This window comes from Podarcis filfolensis (genome assembly GCF_964270895.1).
Source record: "Podarcis filfolensis genome assembly, chromosome: 8".
Classification (NCBI taxonomy): Eukaryota; Metazoa; Chordata; class Lepidosauria; order Squamata; family Lacertidae; genus Podarcis; species Podarcis filfolensis.
The window spans coordinates 26,798,049-26,817,181 of NC_139611.1; the positions used below are offsets into that span (position 1 = coordinate 26,798,049).

At 48.7% G+C, this 19,133-nt stretch overlaps 1 protein-coding gene across 2 annotated transcripts in view; it reads right to left on the bottom strand.

Annotated features, from left to right (window-relative positions):
* Positions 1-1,386: 1,386 nt before the first annotated feature.
* The window catches only part of ESPN (espin), a 110,688-nt gene continuing 92,941 nt past the window's right edge, over positions 1,387-19,133 (bottom strand). The window contains exons 12-14 of one of the 2 annotated variants that reach the window (XM_083628620.1): positions 4,689-4,768; positions 3,516-3,527; positions 1,387-2,377 (exon numbers count right to left, since the gene is read on the bottom strand). In XM_083628620.1, the coding sequence (XP_083484746.1) occupies positions 2,230-2,377; positions 3,516-3,527; positions 4,689-4,768 (240 nt within the window). In that variant the 3' untranslated portion in view covers positions 1,387-2,229. Of the gene's footprint in view, positions 2,378-3,515; positions 3,528-4,678; positions 4,769-19,133 lie in introns of both variants that reach the window. The other variant, XM_083628621.1, reaches the window with a different exon arrangement.

The window sequence follows — 19,133 nt, forward strand, 5'->3', positions numbered from 1 at the left end:
TATGCACACACCTCTACCCAGTCCACTCCCTCTTAATTGCCACCCTTCAGCAACCAGGATGGCATAAAAACGTTCTTGCAGTTGTATCAGCGAAAGCAGAAGGGAGTCTGTGTAGAAGCAATTCCATCCTGAGGGAGAGGTCAAAAGTGAGAAAAAACAAAGGAAAGACCAGCTTGGAGAGGGACTTGCTTTTTAACAACTGATAAGGTCAACACGGGTGGCGTTGTGGGTTAAACCACAGAGCCTAGGACTTGCCAATCAGAAGGTCGGCGGTTCGAATCCCCGTGACGGGGTGAGCTCCCGTTGCTCGGTCCCTGCTCCTGCCAACCTAGCAGTTTGAAAGCACGTCAGAGTGCAAGTAGATAAATAGGTACCGCTCCAGCGGGAAGATAAATGGCGTTTCCGTGTGCTGCTCTGGTACGCCAGAAGTAGCTTAGTCATGCTGGCCACATGACTTGGAAGCTGTACGCCGGCTCCCTTGGCCAATAAAGCGAGATGAGCGCCACAACCCCAGAGTCAGTCACGACTGGACCTAATGGTCAGGGGTCCCTTTACCTTTACATTCTGGGTCTGAAAGAATCCCCAACCTTCAGAGGCCTCAAAGGTGGACAGGACCCAAAGCCATATAGAAAAGAAGAGTTTGAAGAAAATCTACAGAGCGCTGCTAGAGCTGCTGTGCTTTTAATGAAAATATGGCAGCTAAAGGAACTTCTTGCTTCAACTCATCCAAATTACTGAGATGTACATTTCAAACTGTAACCCTTTTATTTAGAAATGCCCTTTTCCCTTTGCAAAATAAAATGTGCAGCAGCAGAACCTTTTGTCTACAAGGTTCTATTATGAAAAGGGCAGGGTGCTTGAGGAACACTGCTCTCCATGATACTTTAAGCTACCCAGGTCAGTTTGCAGCAGACAGATGATCTTGGCAGAGAAAGAGTGATGTCAGACATAAAAAGAGGGCTGTGGCCCATCCACCCTGGAGAAGGGGGCCTGAGCGCTGTTTTGCAAAAAAAACAACACCCTCTCCTTTGCCAATAAAATAAGTACTCATAAAGACAATGGGAATTCCTTCCCAGTAAACATGCACAGGATACACAGAGCTTTAAAACATTCTTCATCCGGTTTCTGCATCAAGGAACACCAGATTCTGCAACCTGTTTAAACTATGCAAATGCAGCAAGCTTGCAGAATTTCTCGATTCATTTTTTCAGTGGTTATTCTTTTGCTTCTGCAAGTTAAGAGCGAGAGGTCAAAGAGCTTGATGGTATGCTGAAGAACCTTGTTCAGTCATGCCCACTTTCAGAATAGAAGTTAAGGGACCAAGAGGGTCATCTAGTCCAACTCTCTTAGGCCTTAGGGTTAGCCAAGACAGCAGAAAAGGACGAATCTGGAGAAATTATTTTATTGCACAGATGGACATTTGGACATTAAGCAGTTGATATCATACCAGCCAAGTGGGGGTGGAGGGTGTTGTAAGTTGCTAAGGTTGCCATGTGGCTAGATTTCATATTCAACTTAGCCTTAGGGTGAAGACAGACATAACACTCCGGACAGCCAGTTCTCCCCCTCCCCCAAGGTGTGACATCAGCTTCAGCTTGACTTACACACAAGTGAATTTATGCACATCCTTCCCCACCTTTCAGTACGTCACCCACCTCCCTGCTTCAAATGCTTCTTAACAAGGCATTGTGAACATTAATTCAATTCAGAAATACTAACAAGTTGCAAAACTTTTCTCAGGGTTGGTGAAGTCCCAGGTGCTAGCCAGTCAGTGCTCATCCCTGGTGCTTCCCGACACATTGAAAACTGGTACATGGGCGTTCTGGTTTTTTCTTTCTTTCTTTCTTTTCATTCCAGGACAGAAAACGGTACATTATATTTTAGGGTACAGTTTCACATCACTTCCAGCAAAACTTAAGAATGTTATGCCTGTCTTCACGTTGAGGGGTGGGGGTAGGGCTGGTCTGAAAATGGGCACAAAATGAATAAGAAGAATTGGGGGAACGAGCAATTGGAGAGAGATGGCATAGGTCAAGGAGGTGTGTGTGTGGTTTTGCTGAGAGGAGAGAGAAGCCCAGAAACAGGAAGTGGGGTAGGGGCGGGCAGTAACATCCCTCCTCCTCCTTCTCCTCCTCTCAAACAGCTCACAGGGTCTGAGATCTACAGGATGGAAGCATCTCCAAGCACAGCGGAACCAGGCAGGTGGGCAGATTGAAGGACGCCCGGGTCCTAGTGCTTCGCTATGTCTCCTTTTTTGAGGATGATCTGCCTTTGCCAAGGCGCCAATTTTGATTCATCATACCCAAGAGTCCTTAGCTTTTCTGACTGCTCTTTTTCCTTCTCTTCCTCTTCTCGCCGCAGCTTTTCTTCCTCTTTTCTGTTGGGAAGGAAAAGGGAGGGGAGGCTCAGCTGGTTACCAAAGGCTTGGGAGGCACCAAAGCTAAAATGCCCATTCATTCAGCACATAGGTGAACTGCGGAACTCCCTCCCACAGGAAGCAGTGACAGCCACCAACCTGGATGGCTTTAAAAGGGGAGTGGGCAAGCTCATGGAAGAAGGCGACCAATGGCTGCTAGCCATGATGGCTATCCTCTGCTTCCATGGCCAGAGGGCAATAATGCTTCTGAATTGCCAGTTTCTGGATATCAAGAAACCCCAGAGTTAATGAATACAGAACACGTGAGTAACTATGGCTTATTATCCTAATAGTGGATGTTCAATTGTTATTTTAGATAAAGTCAACATACCAGACGGTGGGAAGACTATTCTTGACACTGAGCAATAATAAGAACTGGAGAGCCCCTTTTTGGACTTTTTGTGTGGAAAGGAGAATGAATGAAACTGCGGGTGTCTGGGGTTGAAGTTTGGGGAAACATTGCCTAGCAGAACGAGGAACAGCTGGATATTATCTTGGAATACAGCTGGATACTTTGAATAACTTTAATATGCATAATTGAAAGACGGAGAACCACAAGTCCTCCTTATTTCTTTGTCACCTCTCTCTTTTTTATATTTTGTGATCTTTTTCTTCTTGTCATCCCCCGCCCCATTTTTTTCTCTTTTATCTCCCATGTTTTTGCTTTTGTTTTATTTTCTGATGTCCTCTTCTCCGGGCTAATGAGGGTATGCACAGGGATGGTTGGTAGGTGAAAGGCCCTGTGTGAGAGGCAGGGAAGGGTGGGAGGCTGGGGGGAGAAAGGGAAGGTCCTAGGTGAGAGCTGGGAGGGTCTGTCCCCCCCATCTGTGTGAGACAAGGGTTAAAGTCTACCTTTGGGAGAGGGTATTTTATTATTTTATTATTTTATTTTATTTTATTGCCCCCTTTCTCTTTTCTTTCTTTTTCTTGTTGTTGTTGCTGCTTATTTAGATTAGTTCAATTAGTTCATTTTTTTTATATTGTATGTTGAAGTGTTTTGATAATTTTTAAAAATAAAAACAAAACAAATCTCAGCCGACTTTTTTGCCAATCCTTAAGCCGCCACCCTTCCGAACCAGTCACAAAAGTAATGACTCACCGCTTTTGCTCTCTGCAGAAGAAAAGGAAGAAGAAGAAGAAAGCGCACCCGTTAGATCCCAAATTTATAAGAGTAATACTATAAGCATCTACTCAAAATCAAGCATGGATGAATATCTTTATTTTTGGTTTGTTCCACTTTTAAGAGAAACCACAGTAGTGTTGTCGTTAATATGCCCGAGGCATGTACAGAATCCACCCCCTTCCAATGGCTGAGAAGCTGCCTGCTGCCATCTATTGTCCTAGGTCTCCAACTTTCCTCTTTTTCCACCCACAGTATGGATAATAAATAAAAACAAATAGGGCCAGTGAGAAGCTGCAGGAAGGATTGGCCTTGCCTGGCTTGCTACCTTCCCCTCCTGTTTTTCCTCACCTACCGTCTCCAAAATGTGGCTAAACAGCCCCATGTTGAAAACACAGCACAACATAATTTAGCACCAATTTAACAACAGCCCGGGACGTGGGTGGTGCTGTGGGTTAAACCACAGAGCCTAGGACTTGCTGATCAGAAGGTCGGCGGTTCAAATCCTCGTGACGGGGTGAGCTCCCATTGCTCGGTCCCTGCTCCTGCCAACCTTGCAGTTCGAAAGCGCGTCAAAGTGCAAGTAGATAAATAGGTACTGCTCCGGCGGGAAGGTAAACGGCGTTTCTGTGGGCTGCTCTGGTTCGCCAGAAGCGGCTTAGTCATGCTGGCCACATGACCCGGAAGCTGTACGCCGGCTCCCTCGGCCAATAAAGCGAAATGAGCACTGCAACCCCAGATTCGGTCACGACTGGACCTAATGATCAGGGGTCCCTTTACCTTTACCTTAACAACAGCCCATATAGGATACGATCTTTGATTCCCATTTTGCAAGTCCAGCCAGGTTGCAGCCTCTATTGGTACTCCTGGGCTGTTTGCTCAGTGCTGTGGTTAGAGTGGTGGACTACTAGGAGCTGGGAGAGACCAGGGTTCGAATCCCCACTCGGCCACGAAGCTCACTTGCAATCCCTGCCTCTCAGGCTAGCCTACCTCACAGGGTTGTTGTGGGGATTATATGGGGAAGGGGAGAACCTTGTGCACCACCTTGAGCTCCTTGGAGGAAAAGGCGGCACACATTTGCAATCAATAAAGGATGCCCTTGCCGACAGCATCCCTTGAGCTGCGTTTCCTCCCCCCGGAGCCTGTGCTCACCTTTCCTCCTCCATCTTCTTGCGCAGGATATCCCTCCGCCAGGCGGGCATGGTGGCCAGTCGAGCCTCTTCCTCTCGCTCCTGCAAGGCAAAAGAAGTGGCTGAGGGTTTTCCTTCTGCTCAAGCCTGCGAGAAGGGCTGGAAGAAAGGGAAACGGAGGCCGGAGAGAGAGAGAGAGAGAGAGCAGAGAAGGCAGGTTCCAGAGCTCCAGGGCTGGCTGGAAGAGTTTTGTGGCCCCAGAAGGGAGGAAGGGGACATGGAAGCTGAATTTGTCCTGGAACACTTACAGGGGAAAGCAGGGATTGGTGGGGGCAGCAGGACATAAGAACCGCCTTAATGGCAATGGGCAAAACAGGTGAACCCCTTTGCCACCCATTCTCCAACGGATATCTGCTCTGGGTGCTGATATCTGGCACCCAAAAGGGAGATAGACTTACTTAACTACAGCATGCAGACCCTCTCCCCTCGGTAATCTGCTACAGAAACCATGGAATGGGCTTGTGGGGCGGGGTAGAAAAAGCACTGAAGATCCATTTGTTTTGATCACCTTTTCTGTTGGTTAGGAAGCTCTCTTGAGGCTGCAGAACAAATCTGGCTGTTAACCTCTCTACTAGGTAGCAAAGAAGAAAGGTGAAAGCATAACACATACACACACCCTCGCACTCAGAAAACCAGCTCAGGCTGGGAAAGGGAATTCTATGCCTTGCTGCTGCTTTGGAGATGCCACTGGACGTCGCTTTACTTTGGTGCAATTAAGTGGAGACGCCTTAGGACAGAACTCTGCCAAGTTCTGCCAGAGATCTGGAATGTGTTAGCTGTGCCTTGGACTTCTCTGCCCCATTGCCAACACTTCCTGCATTCTGGCACGTTTGTGGCTAAACTCAGGGCCACTGGAACTGGAAAGGAATCTCAGAAAGAAGGTAGGTGGGGAAAAGTTCAAGAAGGATCTAAACAGGGGGTTTTGCCCATCTCTCCACACCGCAAAACCTCCTTGCTGCTGGAACTTTGTGCACAGACCTTATTTGCAAAGGGGTTTGCACACTGAAATAATTTCTCCAGGATAAGTTGGTCAGAGCAACTTCCCTTTTGGGTGGGGGGCTGCTGTAGGCATGGCAGCCTTTCCAGGAAGATTTCACAATGGGGAACCAGCCAGCCAGGTAACCCTGCCTTTGCATGCTTTCCCACAGTGAGAGAACCACCAGAAAGCATTAGACGTCCCTGTAGAAAAACATCAGTTTTTGCTCCAACAAATGGAAGGAATCAGGCTGAATTTGCTGTTAAGGGTGTGAGCTGCTCTATGGTCAGCACACTGCCTGAAACATCGACTGCTTATCCACACCTCCACCTCCCAGTCTTGTAAACCCTCTGTTGTTTTTGTTTTAAAAAATATTTGGAGGCTTTTCACTCCATTTGACTGGGGCAGGTGCAGGTGACTATGGAATTCTATGCTCTCTTAAAAAGTGCCATATTTGGTTCCATTCTGTGGGTATGGCTAGCACAGGCTAGTCCAGGCTTCCTCAACCTCGGCCCTCCAGATGTTTTGAGACTATAATTTCCATCATCCCTGATCATGGGAGTTGTAGGCCAAAAACAGCTGGAGGGCTGAGTTTGAGGAAGCCTGGGCTAGTCAATGAAAGAAATATTCCCTCTAGATGGTACCCAAGGGAACCCTTGGTCCTTCTTCTTTTAGAAAGCTTTTTAAAAATAAAATAAAATCCTTTGTCTACAAGGCAGGCACCCCTCTAAAACTTGGACAAAATTTGCATCTGCACATATAAATCAGCATAGGCAAATGTTATGCAAATTTGTATCACGGGTCAGGATAGGGAAATCTTGGTTTCTCTTAGTTTCTCATTTTTTCTAATCTGAAGTTCAGTCAGTTTGTGATTCCCCCCCATTTAACCCTCATGAAAACTCACAAGCATTTAAGTGCGAATTCCTCCTAATATACAATTTTTTGTGTGTACAATTTGGCCTAATATACACATTTTGGAGAAGTAATTCATCCCAACACCATGCATTTATAGATTTTTTTAAAAAAGTTCTTTTCTCTATCTAGCTATGCGTTGTTAAACACCCTACCCTAGCATGTGCAATTTTGCACACATTACTTGGCTGGAGAAATGCATTGCAAAATTCGGAGAAGTGAGAATTTCGAAGGATGGCTGTGTTTCAGAAAGAGTGAATTAGGCTTTTACACACAAATCCCCACCCCTACTCTTAGTTCTGGGCCTGGGCCCCAAGTCCTTTACGGACTGAGACTCATTCCAAATGCCCTTCCCCCCTTAAAAATCCCACCTAGTTTCTCAGCCTTTTTGGGCAATATTCTGTGCTGGTGTAGTGCTGTTCTGCCCTCAATAGCTAGGGGAAGGTGAGTGTGGATTGTCAAGAGGTCTAGGATGAATTGGGAAATGTGTGTGTAAGTGGGAGGGAGTGATGTACCTTTCTAGAAAGCAGGAATCACACCCAAGCTTTTCCCCTCCCGACACTACAAGTTGTCATTTCTTAGCTGCCTTAAAACAACATGATTCTCTGAGAACAGCAGGTCCTCTACAGTAGTACAGGGTGTTTGGGGTTTTTTTTGGCATGGGTGGGTGTGAAGAAAGAGTAAGAGACCAGTTAAGATGAGATCGGAGAACAGTTTTCACAGTGGGGTCAGGGATCGTGGTAACAGGACCACAGCAAAAGAGCAGAAGATGGAGATGGATCAGGAATCCCACCAGGGCAAGCCGCTTAGGTGGAAGAGCCCAGCGAGCACGAGGGGGTTTAGCGCTCAGCCCCCACAGAGAGGTGGGACCTAAATTCCTGGGAGATTTACTGCTGAGAGGATAAAGGGGCTTATACGTGTGTAGGAACTGGAGGTCGTACGAGGCTATGGCTGGACTCAGGTACAGAGCCAGGATTGGCTGGTAAAGTTGCAAGTCCAGGGGGCAGCCGAGGCCAGTGTTGCTTGGAGGGGCTGGGAGGGGGGGAGAGGCTACTTTTACAGAGCATTTCCAGGGAAGCGACAGAGGACATGCTTGGCACACTGAAGAGTCCAGCTTCCCTGGGAAAGGCTCCTGTCTGGAACCCTGGACGGAAGAAGAGCTCTGCTGGATCCGGCCCATCCTAGTCCAGCATCCTTTTCTCACATGGGTTCTGAAACGCAGGCCCAAAGGAAGGCATGTGGTTGGGCGCAGGGCTACCAAAGAAGGAGTCCAAAACCATCACAGACCCTCCAACATTTCTCCGATGAAATTAGGGACATCCTATTCTATAATTCCATAAAGGGATGGCGCTGTGGGTTAAACCACAGAGCCTTGGGCTTGGCGATCAGAAGGTCGGCGGTTCGAATCCCCACGGTGGGGTGAGCTCCCATTGTTCGGTCCCAGCTCCTGCCAACCTAGCAGTTCAAAAGCACACAGTGCAAGTAGATAAATAGGTACCGCTCCGGCAGGAAGGTAAACGGCGTTTCCGTGCACTGCTCTGGTTTGTCAGAAGCGGCTAGTCATGCAGGCCACATGACCCTGAATTTGTACGCCGGCTCCCTCGGCCGATAGAGCGAGATGAGCGCCGCAACCCCAGAGTCGGCCACGACTGGACCTAATGGTCAGGGGTCCCTTTACCTTACTATTCCATAATAGTAAAATAATAATTTTATTATTTAAACCCCAGCCACTTTGGGAGGCTTCCAACATGTATAAAAACATTGTAAAACATTAAACATTTTTTTAAAAAGTTCCCTATACAGGGCTGCCTTCAGATGTCTCCTAACGGTAGCATAGTTACTTATCTCATTGGCTTGGGGGGGTCGCATAACCCCATACCCTCCAACATTTCTCCGATGAAAATAGGGGCATCCTAAGGAAAAGCGGGACATTCTGGGATCAAATCAGAAACCAGGACAGCTTTGTAAATCTGGGACTGTCGCTGGAAAATAGGGACACTTGGAGGGTCTGCCAGCAAGGTCTCCCAGGCTTTACAGACCTGGGACAGGCAACCCATCTCCTTGCTGCCGGGTCCATCCTATGTCTCTTCATGCCGGGAGACCTGGCAAGCTGATTTGCTGTAAGTCTATGCCTTCCTTTAATAAAGCACTAGAACTGATCACTATGGTGTTTTGGCCATCCTTCTTTAGTATCCCTGCACCCAACCACAAGCCCTCCTTTGGGCCTGTGGTTCAGAACACCAACCAGCTACCTTCTTCCAATTTGGTGCCTGCTCCAGAAGTTGTTCTCTACTTCCCCTCATCCCAGACCGCAGCAGGGACTGATGGGAATTTAGAAATATCTGTAGGGCCACTGGTCAGGGGAAGGCTGCCTGCAGAGGCCCTTTCAGCCAGAGTAGGCAATACTGAGCTTGACAAATCAACTTAGTAGAAGGCAGTGTTCTATGTTCCTATCCAGGAGGGAATTCTTTCCTTGCAATCCACTCTGGGCTGGAGAACGGCAGATCAGTAGGAGCAGAAACCAACAAGAGACAGTGGACTCAACAGCCTTGGAGGAATGGACAAATAGGTCAATTTCAGTTTTTCTCTAACTCTCCCCCCCCCCCACAATCTTAAGTTCAGTTCTTTGCATTTCTGCATCAATTTGGGATTTGTTTTATTTTTAATGTCCTCATCAGCATCTGAGCACAGGTTTCTCTTCATACATGTTTGCAAAGCAATTTTCTCTCATAAAATGCATTTTTGTATGTAGCTTTCACTAATCTATTAATTTTTGTGCACACAGCTCCCCCCTCCCCCAGCATATGCATCTTTTTTTTGTTCGCATGACTGGGAAAACTGCACTGCGACTTTGTGCATATCTGGAAAAATGGGCACATTTCAGCAGGTGCATCATTTCAGGAAGGGCCAATGAGGCAAATGCAAACTTCTCCCTCATCTCTATGTGGCCTTGGGATCAAATCCAGCCAGTGCTTCTTTCTGCATATTCGAGTGAGGCCAATTCACACTTTCTTAGCAATTATGGGTTTTTCTGCATGCAAAGTCATCTCTTCCCTCTGCAGTAGTATCTGTGCTGCAGATTCAAGAAGAGGGGTTTAGGCAAAACAAAACTCTCTGCCTGCTGAAAGCTAAGCGTTCAGGGTTCTAGCCTTTGAATTGCTAGTTTTCTACATGCAGGGATTCACCTGCAAACATGGAGAGAAATCACTTATGTCTCAGCAGAGGCTTGTGTTACTAACTAGTTGTGTTTCACAGCAGACAACTGGGGACAGGCAGAAGGTGGTTCAGTTAGGACCAAACTAAACTAGGACTAAAGAGATCTGGGATCAAATATATATGTCTGCTTTTCCCTTAGTGGAAGGCATGAAGAAACTATAGAAAGGGTATGGGGAGACCACCATCACCATTACATGGCACTGGTAAAATAGATATTTAGTTGATCTGGATCTCATCTCTGTTGCATTCTATCCAAGTAATTGCCTTATACTTTCTGCTCTCCTTTCATCACTGTACTGCATGGGTAAGGTCTCTCATCCATTCACATTTTGAAGCTATTAGAATTCCATTAATACCACTGGAACCTTGGTTCTCAAGTGCCTTGGTACTCAAACAACTTGGAACCCAAACACTGCAAACCTAGAAGTAAGTGTTCTGGTTTGCGGACTTTTTTTGGAAACCAAACGTGCTCCGTTTTGAGTGTTACACTTCTGATTTGAGTGCCACACTTCCGTTTTGAGTTTTACGCTGAGGTCTGTCTGTTTTTGCTATTTATTTTGCGTTTTTGTTTTTGCGGCTCTTTTTAGTTTGTTTTTGTGACTGTGTGGAACCCAGTTCAGCAACTGATTGATTGATTGTGTGACTGCAGTACATTGTTTATTGCTTTCATTTTATGGATCAATGGTCTCGTTAGATGGAAAAATACATGTTAAATTGCTGTTTTAGGAATTGTTTTTAAAAGTCTGGAATGGATGAATCCATTTTGCATTACTTTCTATGGGAAAGTGCACCTTGGTTTTGGAATGCTTTGGTTTTGGAACAGACTTCCGGAACGAATTAAGTTTGAGAACCAAGGTACCACTGTACTTGAATAGTCTTCCTCCAGAGAGGTCCTAGGACCTGGGAGAGAACAGAGTTCAAATCCCCACTCGGCCATGATCAAGGGTGACCCTGGGCCAGTCACTGCCTCTCAGCCTAACCTACCTCACAGGGCTGTTGTGAGGATTTAAAGAGGAAGGGGATAACCATCTAAGCCATCCTGAGCTCCTTGGAGACAAAGCTGGGGTATACCGTATTTTTCGCCCTATAGGACAAACTTTTTCCCCTCCAAAAATGAAGGGGAAATCTGTATGCGTCCTATGGGGCAAATGCAGGCTTTCGCTGAAGCTTGGAGAGCGAGAGGGGTCGGTGCGCACCGACCCCTCTTGCTGTCCAGGCTTCAGGAAGCTATCCGCAAGCCTGGGGAGCCCGCGGGAGTTCCCGCAGGGCTCCCTAGGCTGCGGATAGCAGCCTGCTGCACGGAGCGCGGGGAGCGCTGAAGCAGAGCGCCCCGTGCTTTGGGCAGACATTGGGCAGCCCCACAAGCTCGGGGGACAGCGGGGAGGCGCAGCGCCGCCATCCCGCTGTTCCCCGACCTGGTTTTGATTCCCCGACCTGGTTTTGGGGGGGAAATAAAGGAAAAAATTTTTTCCTTTATTTCCCCCCCCCCCAAAAAAAAACTAGGTGCGTCCTATGGGCTGGTGCGTCCTATGGGACGAAAAATACGGTGCAATAAATAAATCTCAATAAAATAAACCCACCTGCCCCCCTAAATGCTTTGCACTGCAGTTCCAGTCAGCACAGCTGTGCTAAAAACATCTGGAGAGCACTAGGCTGCGGAAGGCTGAACTAAATGGATCTTTGGACCAATCCAGGAGAGTTGCTGTCATTGTTGTTATTGGCAGATATCTGGATTCTGCACTTTTAACTCATTTTTTTTTAAATGTGGAGACACTGATGATGCTTACTATGAATTAATTTCAATTTCTTGTGAGGCCTGGTCTCATGTAGAGAGGCAGGGGATATTTAGATATTTTAAACAAACACGTACGAAGATCCAGCACATAGCCTGAGCAAGTCTTCCGCCAACAAGAATAGATATGCTCAATTCCTTCCATGCAAGAGAGAACTTTATTTCTTAACTTCAGTATCAGAGAAAACAACACTGACCCATGAACAACAGGCACACTAATCCTAAAATCTCTCCACTCCACCCTCAACCCCCCTGTTTCCCCCCTATTGCACTAGCTGGAGCTAACAGAGACAAGCAAAGGGGGAGGTGGAATGGAACTTTTGCAGATCAACACACTGAGCTAATCAGAAGATGCCACTTCTGCCACAAGTCAAAATCACACAGCTCAAAGATCACGCAAGCAGAATGAGAGGTTGATGCATCTGTTCGTGTTTTGATTGCCCAAACTTCCCCGAGTGATGATTTGGTTATTTGTGATGTTCTCTGAGATATAAATAAATTCCTGCGGGGAAAATGAGGACACCACCGCACACTCAATAATAGGGGGTGGTGGTGGTTGCGGTCGGAAATTCTAGGACCCTGTTTCCAGGTGATTTCAAGGGCTGAGAGCGATCTGCTGCTACTGTGCTACAAACCACAGACAGCCAAATAGATGCGACGTTATTTGTGCACATGGCTGTGGGTATTTTAATTTTTAATTTTTAAAAAAGAATGGAAATAGCTGCGGGAAGGTCCGATTTGGATTGGGACCGTGGTTGGAGGCAAAGGGTTAAAGGCCCCCTCCTGATCCGCATCACACACCTCCCCGCAATGAATGCTACTTACTTTAAAACAAACAATCACACTATTGCTAACTGAATAATGAAAACATTGCGAATGGTACAGCCTGCAATGTTTGAAGCGTGTCGAATAAAACAGGCTACTCGAGAGTTGCTTTTCCTTCTTCTCGTGGAGTGAGAGCAAGAGCCAGGCTCAGTCTAGGGCCCCACCTGCACCATGCATTTAAAGTGGTCTCACACCACTTTAAGCAGTCTTGGCTTCCGCCAAAGAATCCTGGGAATTGTAACTTGCGAAGGGTGCTGAGAGTCATGAGGAGACTCCCGCAGAGTGGCTTAACAATCGAACTCTGGGAACTCTGGGGGAACAGGGGTCTCCTAACATCTCTCAGCACTCTCGGCAAACTACAGTTCCCAAGAGACTCTGGGGGAAGCCATGGCTGTTTAAAGCGTTACTGCTTCAAATGTACAGTGCAGATGGAGAGTAGGTTGCTTAGGGCAGGTAGTAGATTTGAGATCTAAAGGTAGGTCTCTAAGTGATTTGCAGGAGATCAGCAAGGACTCCGACTCCCAGATGTTCGATAATAGCAAATTTATACTAAATTAGGCTGCTGAGATGAAGAACGCTTTTTGGAGGGAGATGGAGAGAATCAGGGGTGTTGTGTGACCGGAAGACTGTTTGTTCCAGTACTGAAATCCATGCTCAAGGATATCCCGTTCCTTAATTCTAAGAGTATATTTGCACCTGGCTCTGCCTGATGGCTCTCAGGACTTGAGTAAAACTCAGAATAAATCACCAAAGCCTAAAATCTGCCCTTCCTTGGCTTACTGCAAGTACTCAGTGTTACAATTTCCCAAAGGAGCGGGCTACCAAACCTCTTACACTCAAAATAATGAAAGATAACCATGGCCTAGTGAAGGCCTCAGCCTGAGACCCTGGAAAGCAACTGATGGCTGACATTAGGGCCGGCCCTGTCATTGGGCAAAGCACCAGGTCAGCTGCCTTGGTCGGCAGATGCTGAAGGGTAGTAGTTCCTCCTCCCCACTGGCCATTCCGCCTGAGCCCTCGCATTGCGAATAGATTAAGCTGCACATATAATCGTTCATGTGCCCCCTCCACGAGAGGCCTGGAGGGTGGCAACATGAGAACGGGCCTTTTCTGCAGTGGCTCCCTGTTTGTAGAATGCTTTCCCCAGGGAGGTTTGCCCGGTACCATCATTGCGTATCTTTAGGTGCCAGGCAAAAAACGTTTTTCCCCCCTATAACTAGGCCTTTGGCTGATTAACACTCTAGAATCACAGAACTGTAGAGTTGGAAGGGACCACGAGGGTCATCTAGTCCAACCCCCTGTAATGCAGGAATCTTGCCTGATGTGGGGCTCAAACTTACAACCCTGAAATTAAGAGTCTCATGCTCTACCACCTTTTTTGCAAGGGTGTGTGTGTCTGTTATTGATTTGTGTTTGCTTTATTGTGTACTTTGCGTTCTCATTTTTATTTCTATGTTGTGAACTGCCCTGTAATCTTTGGATGATATGCGGCATATAAATTTAATTCATAACAATATTCTCATTCATAAATGCAGCAAAGGGGGAAACAAATCATGAATAAATGCATAGATATTCTGTGCCTCAGACTATTCAGCTCTGATCTGCCCTCATATCTTTGGTCATAGGGGAAGAGCAGGAAGGGGACATGTAGTGTAGATATGATGACTGCTCTTCCTACTGATCTGAAAGAAAAGGAGCCTTTGAAGCCAATTCTGCACAGATTCAGGGGCACTGTGTACTGACAGTGACCATATGTGTGACCCCACTGTTGCTGGCCTGTCTTGGGTCTCAACATGTTGACGCACCAGGCGGACCAAAGATCTGGTGCATCAAAGGATTGTAGGGGCAGCTCAGCTAGACCAGGCGAATGGTCCACATGGGACATACTTTTGTTTGCCACGATGGCCAATCAGGTGTTTCTGGGAAGCTGAGATGATGATGACAACCTTCCCCAGATACTCACAGAGCTCTAGGAATGTGACTAGAAGCACCATGGCTCAGTGGCAGGGCACCTTCAGGTTGGGAAACAGACCCCTGTCTGAAACTGGAGATGCTGCCAGTCAGTGTCGACAACACTGAGTTAGTTGGACAAAAGACCTGATTTGGTGTTTAGCCATTGTGATCAGCAGATGTTGGCAGACCTACCACCCTCTCTCTGTAAAAATTGGTCTGGTCCTTTCCCCAAGATTGGCCACCACCAACCTCGTGGTAGCGAATCCCTTGTATAAATTACGTGATGGGTCAAGGAGACATTCTTTACGCCTGCCCTGAATAATGCAAATCAATGGGTTCTCAATGAATTGGAGACGTTCTCCCAATAGAAGTAAGGCGAAGTGCACCTCTGGCCCCTCGCCTCTGTTCTCCAAGACACGGCAAGGCCTTCGCTGAGGGCCCCCATGTCCTCAGCCCCCTCCTCACTCCCACCACCGGCTTGAATAAAGTTGTCGCCTTTGAGAACAGCCCCAAGATCACTTTCCACAAAGGTGGGTTGGGCCGCAGTGGCGCTGGCAGTCTGCACTGTGTGCCTCTGAGTTTGCATGGAAAAAACCGGGGCCGAATCTCTCTGCGCATGCCCTCTCTCCACCCTCCCAGGAATCACCCTCAGATATCAAACATCTCAGCCTCCTTCTCCTTCCAGAAGGAGAAGCTGCGGTCTATATAGCGGCAAATGTCTTCGTTGCTAAACTCCCCGAGCTCCGAAACGAGCTGGACTGAGTTCTTCCTGCTCTTGGGGTCGAGGGACGCTGGGGTCAGTTCATCTGTAGTCATGCTGGGCTCTTGGACACTGCTGACCAATGTTTGGGACGACGCCTGATGGGAGAGAACGGAAGGTGGGCGGGGAGATGACACCGCCGACCGCTCTGCGGAAGCCGCCTGGTCGGGCTGCAGGTTGTCACCAAAGAATTCCTGCTTGAGGTCCTCGAAGCTGTCCAGCCAGTCCCTCTTGCCGGCCTCTACCTCCTCCATCACCACCTTGTGGAAGTGGCGGATGAGCTCCCAGCTGTGGCTGCCCAGCCGGTCGAACATCTCGTAGCAGAGGAGGTGGCGGAACTTGCGCTCTGCGCGGCTCATGCTCATCTCCAACAGCTGGAAGTATCCCAGCATGAAGAGGTCCAAGGTGAGGCTGTCGTAGGCCACAGGCGTGCCACTGATGTGGGGCAGGAAGTGCTCGGGCCAGTAGAGCATGTTGGTGCGGCTCAGGCGGCGGATCTGCCTGGTGGGCACCTGGCTGATGATGCTCCTCCAGTGGGCGATCAGCTTCCCGACCACTTGCCGCTGCTTCATGAAATACAGCAGCCGGTCGTCCTCGCTGGGCTTCCTCCCCAGGGGCATCAGCCGAGCTCCGTCCAAGTTGGCGTTTGCAGCATCAGAGGTGGCCATCTTCCTCTTGGGCGTGGCCTGCCTGACCGACTCCGTGAAGGTCCACTTCTTCCAGTGCTCCAGGAATAGGTAGACGATCCTCTCCTTCCGCATGTCGATGTAATCCTGGACGCAGCTCAACTCTGTCTGGACCGGGAGGCTACGGGTCATGTGGTCAGGGCTGAACAGTGCCTCCCCGAAGGGGTCTCCCGCCACGCACGGGACGTCAGCCTGCTTCGGGAATAGGACCCCCGCTTCGCTGTAAAGCAGAGGTGCATGAGAGAGAGGGATGGGCGGCTCCAGGCCCATGGTGGAGATCTCCTCTTCCCCGAGCCCACCAAACGGCTCGATGCCGGTGATGTAGTCTTCTTCCAAGATGGGCTCCCGGCCAAGAGTGAACTGAGCTGTCCCCACCGGCAAGGACCGCTTCCTCTTGTACACCCGGCTGGGCATGGCATTGGGCACCTGTGCCTGCATGTGCAGTTCATAATTGGCCTTGAGGTTCTTCACCGACACCCCCCACTGCATGATCTCCTTCTCCACCTCCTCCCGGGTGCAGCTGAAGGACTGCGACCGAGTGATGTTGGAGGGGCCTTCTTTGAGAGGTGGTGCGGCCCCCACAGCAGCAATGCTGCCTGCCTGCTCTGGCCCTTGCGGGGTGACCATGTCTGCCAGGGTAATGGCCTTCCCACCCAGGGTGGCCAGGAGGAGCGCCATGCTCTTCAGGAGGGTGGAGATCTTGCTGCACCAGGCCGGGAGGTCCTCGGCCTGGCCTTGCATGCGCTTGGGGTTGACGGTGAAGTGCTCCTTCGCCAAGGCGGCTGAGACGGGCAGCAACTGCTGCAGCTCCTGCTCCAGCTGCTCCAGCTGGGTCTCCACCTTCTGCACCTTGTGCATCACCTGGAGGTTCTCGATCTGCCTCTCCAGGTAGAGGATGTCCTCCTCAGTCATGAGCTCCCCGAAGGGCCCCAGGATAGCCTTGTGGGCATGGGAGTAGCGCCAGCCTTCCTGGTGGCTGGAGGGAAGCTACGGCAGGGCAGAAAAGAACAGAGGGCAAAGGGGCTCCCTCAGGACCGTCCTCTACATTTGCCCGGGTTTCGCACACGCCACAAGGCCTTACATGTCCCTTCGTGGTGTAATGGTGGCGCAACACGTTGGCGCTCCCAGGGAGTTGCGCAGGCCGGGGTGGGGCGGGTGGGGTGCAGCGGGGCAGGGGAAAACAGGAAAGTGGTTGGAGGGGGGAGAAGATAGAGACACTTACAGTTTCCAGCTCACGTGGCGGGTAGCGAGAGAACCACAAGGAACACAAGGGCGTGATCGACTCAACGGCAGAGGCCGCAGGTATGATGCTCACACATTACACCACCGAGTGATCATGTAAGGCATTTAACGCTGCAGTATCGTGCCTTGTAGCGAACGGGGTGTGTGTTGTCTGTTAGGGGGTCCTTTTTCAGGAAAAGCAAGTTGGTTGGTTTTATTTAGACAGACGGACCAAATTGAAGACACGGCAGCAAAGAGTGGAGCTTGGTGGGCCACCATCAGATGCTGGGAACCCCAGCCTTGAGTCCAGGACCCTTGGCACCTACTGCAGGTTAAATGCACTTCAGAGTCAACCACACCAAGGCAAAGGATGCAGGACCATGCCAACCACATGCCAGCCGCATGCCCCTCACCTCTCCACCTCCCCCTAGCACACAGAAAAGTCTCAGGTGACCAAACGAAGTGGGAAAGAAGAACCCCGAGCCCTGGAGGCTCAATGAACTTGATTTGTAAAAGGGGCCACGGAACCAGGCTACTCATGTTGGAGACTGAAGGTCAAGGAAGGAAGGAAGGAAGATGGATCATAGACTCACAGAATTGAAGAGTTGGAAAGGACCCCAAGGGTCCTCTAGTCCAACTCCCTGAAATGCAGCTAAGGAGGGGTAGAGAGATGGCTAGGATTGATAGGTAGATAGATACAGGTGTCCATGGGAGCAATCTGCTAGTGGGGTTCATATAACTGTATCTCATCATACAACACAGCAGTCCAAACCCTGGTTATTGAGGGGTGCAGCAACTGGTGCACCCACAGCTCAAACTGGCCCGGCAGGGAGGAGCAGGGAAATCGAACCGGTGCAGGAATTGTCCCTAGGCCCCTGCAGGAAGCACATGAACCTGCCCAGGTGGCAGAACAATGCTGTTGTCGCTCTGCAGCGGAGGGGGATGTCTGCTCATCACAAGTCCTTACCCCCCCTTAGCTGGTGCAACAGATTAGATTGCAGCCGGCATTGCTTGCCTTTGACAGAGTGTCCGAGCCAGATGGATGGGCCAAATCTGGCCACTGAAGCAAGTTATTCCAATGAATGTTGTGATCATAATCGGAGTCCTTTCAGTTATCTAGAGCCAGTGGTGGTGTAGGGGTTAGTGCGTTGGACTAGGACCTGGGAGAGACCAGGGTTCAAATCCCCACTCAGCCATGAAGCTCGCTGGGTGACCGTGGGCCAGTCATTGTCTCTCAGCCTAACCTACCTCACAGGGTTGCTGTGGGGATTTAATGAGGAAGGGGGAAACCACCTATGTCACCTTGAGCCCCTTGGAGAAATTGCTGGGATATAAATGCAATAAAGAAATCATAATAAAATAAAACTGCCCCTCCCAAACATTTTAATTCGCAGTTCCAGCCAGCATAACTGTGCTGAAAACATTTGGAGAGCATTAGGTTGTAAAAGACTAAACTAGATTGATCTTTGGACCAACCCAGTAGAATTTTTGTTATGGTTGTTATTGGCAGAAACCCAGAATTCTGCACTTTCTTTGGAGGAAAGGCGGGATAAATGGATAAATAAATAGAAATGGTAATAATAATAGTAGGAGTAGTAACAACAATTATATTTTAATCCATTTCTAGCTTATCATTGATTTCATTTTCTGAACAGTTTAGATAGCTGTTCTTCTGTGCCATTGCCTTATTCCTCCTGTAAAGCCCTTTTGATATTTCCCCCTCACAACCAAGCGATGCACAAACCTCGTGAAATAAAACAAATTTAGAAAACCCAAACATCAATACTGTATTGGAAGGACCACAGGTGAGCCTCTCCTTGTTCTAAAGTAACATTAGGGCAGCTTCCTAAGTAATTTTCAAAGGTTCCTGCCAGCTAGCTGAGGCAATACAGTGGTACCTCGGGTTAAGAACTTAATTCGTTCTGGAGGTCTGTTCTTAACCTGAAACTGTTCTTAACCTGAAGCACCACTTTAGCTAATGGGGCCTCCTGCTGCCGCTGCGCCGCCGCCACGCGATTTCTGTTCTCATCCTGAAGCAAAGTTCTTAACCTGAAGTACTATTTCTG